The 8,439-nt window shown below is 39.5% G+C and overlaps 1 protein-coding gene across 6 annotated transcripts in view; it reads left to right on the forward strand.

The window, feature by feature from the left end:
* The window catches only part of USP32 (ubiquitin specific peptidase 32), a 123,226-nt gene extending 119,347 nt beyond the window's left edge, over positions 1 to 3,879 (forward strand). For all 6 annotated transcript variants that reach the window (XM_006756163.2, XM_006756165.2, XM_015559066.1 and 3 more), the window contains 3 exons: positions 495 to 931; positions 1,394 to 1,486; positions 2,483 to 3,879. In XM_006756163.2, coding sequence (XP_006756226.2) covers positions 495 to 931; positions 1,394 to 1,486; positions 2,483 to 2,656 — 704 coding nt within the window. In that variant the 3' untranslated portion in view covers positions 2,657 to 3,879. The remainder of the gene's footprint in view (positions 1 to 494; positions 932 to 1,393; positions 1,487 to 2,482) is intronic.
* Positions 3,880 to 8,439: the final 4,560 nt, after the last annotated feature.

Genomic DNA, 8,439 nt, shown 5'->3' on the forward strand with positions numbered 1-8,439 from the left:
GAAAAAATGGACACATATGTAATACCCTTTGTAATAAATAATAAAAAAAATAAAATAAATAAAAAAAAGATAATAGAGAGTTTCCAATACCATGCTTAGCAATACTAAGTGCTTAATAATTAGTGATTGTATTTTTAATCTAAGTTTACATACAAGACAGAGAAGAAAATACATTTGTAAAATTCCTTGGGGCCTTAGTCTAATAATACTGTTTTAAACTGAATCTGACCTAAATCACCTTTCTAATATTTTCTAAGTTCCTACATGGTAATTTACATTTTCAGGACATTGTGCATTTTCAGGGCTTGGCATTGAGGAAGACAAGACTGTAACTTATTGACTACATAATAGGAACTAAAAAGTAGCCAGTCAGGACTCCCAGTCTTTATACCTTTATGTGTATACTTGTGAAGGTGGCTTCAAAGTCACCATCTGGTGGCTAGCTTAATTTGTGGCATTTGGGTTTTATGAATCTTTCCTTCTCCCTTTGACAGGTTCACCTTCTTCATCAAGAAAAGGTGGAGCTAGCTGTCCCTCCAGCAAAAACAGCAGCCCTAACAGCAGCCCACGGACTTTAGGGAGGAGCAAAGGGAGGCTTCGACTACCCCAGATTGGCAGCAAAAATAAACTGACTAGTAGTAAGGAGAACTTGGATGCCAGCAAAGAGAATGGGACTGTGCATGTTTGTGAGCTGGTTGATGCCTTGAGCCAAGGGCACATGCTGGGGGGCAGCCAACCTGAGCTGGTTACCCCTCAGGATCACGAAGTAGCTTTGGCCAATGGATTTCTTTATGAACATGAGGCATATGGCAGTGTCTGTGGCAATGGCTACAGCAATGGTCAGCTTGAAAAACACAGTGAAGAAGACAGCACCGATGACCAAAGAAAAGATATTCGTGTTAATCCTATTTATAATCTATATGCAATTTCGGTAAGTGATTTATTGTATGGTTTTCAGAATGGTCTGCATTTTTCAGTGATTTGTTCATCATTCATTCATTCATTCATTTTTTTCAGTGCTTGCTTATTTCCTAGGCATTGAGCTTGGTGATAAACAAAGTTAGCAGTAGGTATCTTGGCCTTCCAGATAAAACCCAAGATGCTCACAGAGTAAGTGGTTATAGTCATGTAATTGTTATTACTGGAGTCACAAGTTTGAGTTATTCACAATTGTGTGCTCCCAAAGGATTTTTGCTTTCTAACAAATAATTGCAACTACAAAATATTTAGATTTGGGACTTTTGAATTTTGAATTTTTGGAAAAAAGTTAGATGATTCCAAAACTTTCCTTCTTGACCACCTAAATGATTAGTGTTTTCCTGATCAGATCCTAGTAGTGTCCCCTGACCAGTTCTATTAACTACTAACATACTTCCACTTTCTTCTCTTACAGTGCCATTCAGGAATTCTGGGCGGGGGCCATTACGTCACTTATGCCAAAAACCCAAACAGCAAGTGGTACTGTTACAATGACAGCAGCTGTAAGGTAGATATCCCTAATCTTCGAATAAATGAAAACAAAAATGTCAACAATTCTGAGGGATATTTGTTTAAGTAATGGACTTTCTCCTAAATGGAATAGATATTTCTGTTAGAAACCATATATAGATGCCTTTAGTATTTTTTGCTTGTTTTTTTGTTAATCCTTATCTGAGGATGTTTTTCCCATTGATTTTTTTTTAGAGAGATTAGAAGGAAGGAGGGAGAGCGGGGGTGGGGAGAGAGAGAAAGAGAGAAACATCGAAGTGAGAGAGACACATGTGGATTGATTGCCTCCCACACATACCCCAACCAGGGCTGTGGTTCAAACCTGCAGCTCAGATACCTGTCCTTGACCGGGCATCAAACCTGTCACCCTTCAGTGCGTAGGCTGAGAAACACAGGCGAGGGCTAGATGCCTTTAGTATTAAAGGAACAAAAGTGATGTGCAGAGGATAGAATGAAAACATGAGTAATTGCCCAGCTGGTATTGCCCAGTGGTTGAGCGTCAACCCATGAATCAGGAGGTCACAGTTTGATTCCCAGTCAAGTCATATGCCACTGTTGTGGACTCAATACCCAGTAGGGGGCGTGCAAGAGACAGCCAATCAATGTTTCTATTTCTCTATTCTTCTCCCTTCCTCTGTCTCTAAAGATCAATAAAAACACATTAAAAAGTACACACATGAATAGTAAGGGGAAAAAAAGTATTGTTTAATGATTAAAAGTTCTTGTCTTTTGAGCTATTAGAATTTGATGGCGGGGGGGGGGGGGGGGGGTATTCTTTTTAACGTGTCTGTAGTCAGAATATTTTCCCTAAAACAAACACTGAAAATAATGAGGCTTATTTTGGGAGCAGGTATGAGACAGCCAAAATGTTAAGCTAATTGGAAGCAAACATGTTTAGTAATTGAAGAGGCTTGGTCTTCACTTTCCTGGCAAGGATTAAGAGCCACTAGAGTGGTGGCTTTTTTATTATTAAAGACTTTTCTTATCCCTTTAGGAACTTCACCCTGATGAAATTGACACCGACTCTGCCTACATTCTTTTCTATGAGCAGAAGGGAATAGACTATGCACAATTTCTGCCAAAGGTTGATGGCAAAAAGATGGCAGACACAAGCAGCATGGATGAAGACTTTGAGTCTGATTACAAAAAGTACTGTGTTTTACAGTAAGCTACCACTCTGGCTGCTAGACAGTCTGGTGGTAAGGGAGATGACTCCCCGTAGCTAACATTTGGCAAAAGTGTCCCTGAAAGGCAAGCTAACTAAAGGTAGTTATTTTTATCCTGTGACCCTGAAGCACAAATAACAATCCTAATTAAAATAGCAGTTAGCATAACAGTAGTAATAGTTTTGTTTGGAAGTATCTCACACAAGTTCTCTGGTAGAGAACTTTCAGGCAGAGTCCACCATTAGCCTGTAAACAAAAGGGTTTGGCACCAGCCACCTGGGACCAAATAAGAACTAAATTGTGCTTGTCCAGATGTGAACAAATAGGTAGTGAGTATAGAGTTTACCAATAATTATAACAAAATACTAAGAATTTCCTTGGAGTCAAAGTAAAACAAAAAGTTATAGTGTTGTCTCGGGACAACATGACATGCTACCTCCTTTTTCCTAAAGTTTTATTCCATTATATTGACAAGATGGAGAAAGCAAGATCATGAAGGTGTGCAAAGGATTCTTATGGCATGGACATAGATTTTCCCACTTATTTTTTAAAGCATTTTCCCAGTCTTTTTATGTCTTTTTATTTTTGTTGTGTTTGTGTTTGAAACACAACCAGTCATGGTGGCAGAGCCATATATAGTAGTCAGTCAGTCTAAGAATCTCTTAAGGGCTGTGTGCCTTCTACCCAGGGCCTTGGTTGGAAGACTCTATAAAGAAAAAGAAAGCATCCTGGGAATCCAGCTAAAATGGCCCTCTCAGATAGAGGCATCTTACTTTGGGGGATACTTTACGTGTCCTCAAAAATGTGCTCCACTCCTGCTCCTGAGTTTGGTTGGCAGTTGCCAATATTTGCACCATCTTCACTTGCACGTGTTGCACAAAAAGCTTCTGAGAAGGAAATGGCATCAAAGCTAAATGGTATTTCACAATTAGTGATTATTTTTCTTTGTTTCTTTGTTTTGCACTTTAAAAAAGGAGAGAGTACATACAAATGAACTTTTCAAGACTTGTTTATATTTGATGGCTATAAGGGCTATACATTAACTTGAATGGGGTGTTTTCCCCCATCATATTCAGTTTAAAAACAAAATACATCCCGTTTCTTGGTAAGTTGTCAATGAATGTGAAATCCTAGCCCCATGAGATTCAATCTGTTTTCAAACATTGATAATGTGTATTTTTAGTGAAATTGGTGGTTTTAAAAGTAAACTTCTGTTTTGTTTGCATGTCCAGTTTGTTTTTTTGTTTTGTTTTGGGGGTTTGTCTCTCTCTCTTTTTTTTAATTTCCCAATAGTAGTCATCAAAAGTTTTTGTTTCTTTGCTCACTTTATTTTTTCCTCTGATAATTCAAGACTGGAACAAAAATGTAAATGTTATTTATTTCAGGCAGCATCATTTTTCATGTGTTGTTATAAAATATATATTCAAAGTAAATATTTCACTTTTTTTTCTTCAGTCTTTTTGTATTCATCTGGACCCTGGAAGTTGGTTCTCATTAATTGTCAGATTCCATTTCCCATTCTTCCTCATAAATAGTAGGTACCAAAGTAATTCAGCATTTATGTTCTGATATCTGAGGCTAGTTATTATCCAGTTCTCAGAGCAGTTGGAAAGGTTGTCTTAAACACCTTCCTAAGTTGAAACCCTATTCAGAGACTATAATTGCAAGGTGGAAGCAGTGGCCTAAATGGAATAATGGGATGAAGTCAGACAAAATACATACTTTATAGTTTCATGATTTTCAGTATATAAAATCTGTCCATTCCTACCTGGACAAGTCCCATGAAAAAAAATGGAAGATTTTAAATAATTTCCTTACAGATGTTTTATTTAAACAGGTAGCACAATCTACTAATATTGTTTGATCTATGTTTGTTATATTGGTTGTAATTAATTTTTTTAATTCATGACTAGCGGAAAATTTATTAAATTAACTATTAACTACATTCACCTTGTAAATTACTGTATAAAACTTGTTGACAATGCACTGACTTTAGAAATATGTTAATGTACATAGAGTGTAAATAAAATAGTGTTGATGTACTGAAATATGAACTGTATAAAAAAGTATTGGTAATTGTATATGGAGTGTATCTGTTTATCTGTAACTATTATCCAAACAAATTAAATACTGTAGCTGCATTTATGTGCTATTTTTCCGCTATATAAGTAAACACCAAAAAAAAGTCCAATCCTTCAGCCTTTCTCTCTTTGACCTTGTTTTAACTCCCCTACTTGAATAATACCTGACTTAGAGAGTAGATACTTCATCTCTGAAAGAATGGAAACTGTGTTGGAGGTAGAGCAAGGTATCTACACTGTTTTAAATTTGGCTCACATCCCTGTTAGGAAATTATTTTGAAGATATGGAAGGGGGTTGGGAGTAGCATAGACAGCAGGTGAACTGAGAATTGATGGAGGAGGTCTTACAGTAGCTTCATGCAGATTAGGGGATAAGGTGAAGAAGAGTAAGACCTCTTATTTGTATAATGCCTTGAAATGATCCTGTTTCCAGGTAGTGCTGAGAAACCAGGAATGTCCCTGGTTGTCTCTGGAAGGTCTCCAAAGAGGCATTCGGCAGCATGGAGAAGGGTGGAAGATTTGGAGCTGTGGGTCCTTCAACCTCAGCCCCTGTTTGTTTGCTTTTAAAATTAGAATACCTACCTCTCAGGCTTATATTAAGTAAATGAAGTATATAAATGGCTGGCGCCGTTTCTTGGTAAGTTGTCAATGGAATGTGAAGTCCTAGCCTCATGAGATTCACTTTGTTTTGAAGAGATTTATGTTTTTGCTTGTTATACTGATGCTAAAAGAATTTCATAACTCTCTGCTCACATTTTCCAAAAATGGGAATACACATTAAAAATTTATAGAATGAAACATGTTGAATCAGAAGCAATGGTAGCTTGTTTAAAGAAACAAACAGAAAAGTGATCCAAAAAGTCATCAGAAAGCACATCTTCTAAGGTGTCATCCTGTGTCCCTGGCTTTTTAAATGCAGCCTTGGAAAGGACCAGCTTGTGGAGATGGGTAAGCATTTAGTGCTTATTTCTGAATGGCCTTGTAAAGTGAGAGGGCGCATCCATCTCCCAGCCTCTCTGGCTGAGGTGGCACTTCCCCACGGGCTCTCCATCCCTTGGCGGCATTGCTTACTATGGATTCCTTCATGGCAGACCCCATTGAATTGAAGTAGATTAATTGCCATATTTTCCCCAACTATTTTAAAGATGAAATACAGACTTTTACTAGGCCAGGGCCAGAATGTGTAGTTTAAGGACCAAAGATCCCAGTTTTCCTTAATGATGTACCAACAGGTTTCTTAGTATTGAAATTAAAGTAAAAAATGCACACACCTCTGTGATCAGAGACCCATACAAGACAGAGCAAGTAAAGGGGGCTGTCTGTAGGTTTACCAAACTTCCTGAACAATGAGAAGCAGGATAATAAATAAGAGTGAAAGGGCCTCAATCTCAGAGGCCTATAGGGACCAGGCTGGGAACAGAGTGTAAGAGAAGCAGGCCCAGCCATGGATGAGGATGGGAGCTAGCGGGGACTCTGGTGAGTTCTAGTCCACATCCATCTAAAGCAGCGGTTCTCAACCTGTGGGTCGAGACCCCTTTGGAGGTCGAACGACCCTTTCACAGGGGTCGCCTAAGACCATCCTGCATATCAGATATTACGATTCATAACAGTAGCAAAATTACAGTTATGAAGTAGCAATGAAAATAATTTTATGGTTAGGCCACAACATGAGGAACTGTATTTAAAGGGCCAGAAGATTGAGAACCACTGAAAAGGCTCCAGTTAATTGTTGCCATAGAGGAATGTGGACCCCAGTGTTACCAATCCTTTTTTTTTTTTTTTTTTTTGGTCCCCTTAAGCCAGAAATCCAGCTATTAATACAAAATATCCAATTTAGAAATGTTAGCCATTAGTTTTTTTTAAAGGTAAAACGTTGTACTGTCCAAATAAAACGTATCTGCAAACCAGATACTATAAGCCACCAGTTTATGCCGTCTGGTAAGTAGAAGTCAGATTCTAGTTCTGCTATAACCTAAAACAAGTTCCTTAGACTTCTCATGCCAATGAGAATACCACTTTTTCCTAAAGGTTATAAGGAAAAGAGAATGTATGTGAATAGCCACAGAGCTTGACACCTATAAGGTATCAGTAGGATTCCTTCCTCAGGGAAACAACACAGGTTTAATAAAACAATACTGTTAAAATCAAATTCATTATCAGCCCAGAAGCCTTCAGCTACCGTGTGAGCACATTGTAGGTACAGAGCTTTGTGCTAGGTTCTCTGGGAGCTTCCAACCTGGCAATTCATCTGTATCATAAACTCTGTTTGTTAAAGGTGCTGGTTCCAGGGTCCCACCCATCGTTACATTACACCTTCGTTCTGTGCCTATCCACACCCAGATTTATGAGCTCATCTTCCCAAGAATCTGCATTTTAATGAGTTCCTCAGGGGAGATCTTTGGTAGCCAGTTTGCATTTATGGGAACCACTGCTCCAGAAAATGAATCATTACTTCCAGTCTAATTAGGTAAAGATGATAAGCATATGCATATGTGTAAGGAAGAGTTAACAGTAATTAACTAAAGCTCCCTAGATATAATTGTCTCTGATGAAGTGCTGACTGAGGACATTAAACAGTCGGCTGTTGACAGAATCCTTAGGGAAAACCAACGGGAAGGGAAGTGAGTGACACCATGCAGTGAGGTCAGGATTTTGTCAGAAGCAAGCAGAACCATCTAGCAGTCTAGGCTCATATATGTAAACGAGGCCTGCGGCCCAGCGGCTGCAAGTTTGACATGCTTGGACTCTAGACAAGGGAGCAGAGGTCTCGCCTTGCAGAGGCTGTGCAGGCCTGTTAGAGCTGCATTGAGGTGAGGTGGAGCATAGTAGAAGATAGCAAGCAGGCAGAAACCTGGTTATGAAGGCTTTTGAAGGTCAGACCATTTAAAATAAGTGCTTCACATTGCCAAGTGTTTTGGTGTGGTTGTGAAACATTTTCATATGGCTTACTGAAGTACACCCTAATCTATGTAAGACCATTTTATTATAAACAAGTTTTTGTTTGCTATAATTTAACTGTCTCTTTTTCATACACGCAATCCACTTTTGCTGAAATTTCTCTTGGTTGATATTGTGGCCTTACCACAAGCCCAAGAGGAACACAGATGGATACCAGGCTTAAAGTGCTCCAAGGTGATCAAGTAAGTGGACGGAAAACAAAAAAGGAATCAGGCTGGAGGTGGGAGAAAAACTAGAAGGGCCTTGGAAAGGGATAAAGCATGCCAGAGAGAGGAGCCCTGTCCTGGCTGAGGTGGCCTAGAGAAGAGCGGAGAGGAGGGCCCAGGAAGGTGAGTGGGCTTGGGAGCCACAGGGAAGGCGTGGGGGGTGGGAGAGCGCTTCTTCAGTTCACAGCAGGGTCCTCTGCTGATCATGGCTAAATCGTAGTGCTTGCTGTGATTATAGATCCGGTGGGAAGAAGGGGACTTCCAAGCTGGGGATGCGCAGGGGGTCTTCCAGAAAGGATCAGGAGATGCCTGTGGTCGCCAGAGGCTGCTATAAGCCCCAATTTCCGGGCAGTCATGACACCACAGAAAGCAGTGGACTAGAAATATAGCCTGTAATGTTGGGTCTACACCTTGCAGAATTGTATGACCTTGAGCAGGTCAGTTGTCTCCTGTGCCCCTGAGGTCCCTCTGTGAATAAATGAAGTGGTTGCATTAGGTCAGCTTTTATTTTGAAACAGCATTGGGACTGGATCCTTTCTT

Source organism: Myotis davidii, unplaced genomic scaffold (genome assembly GCF_000327345.1).
Source record: "Myotis davidii unplaced genomic scaffold, ASM32734v1 scaffold993, whole genome shotgun sequence".
In the NCBI taxonomy this organism is placed as follows: domain Eukaryota; kingdom Metazoa; phylum Chordata; class Mammalia; order Chiroptera; family Vespertilionidae; genus Myotis; species Myotis davidii.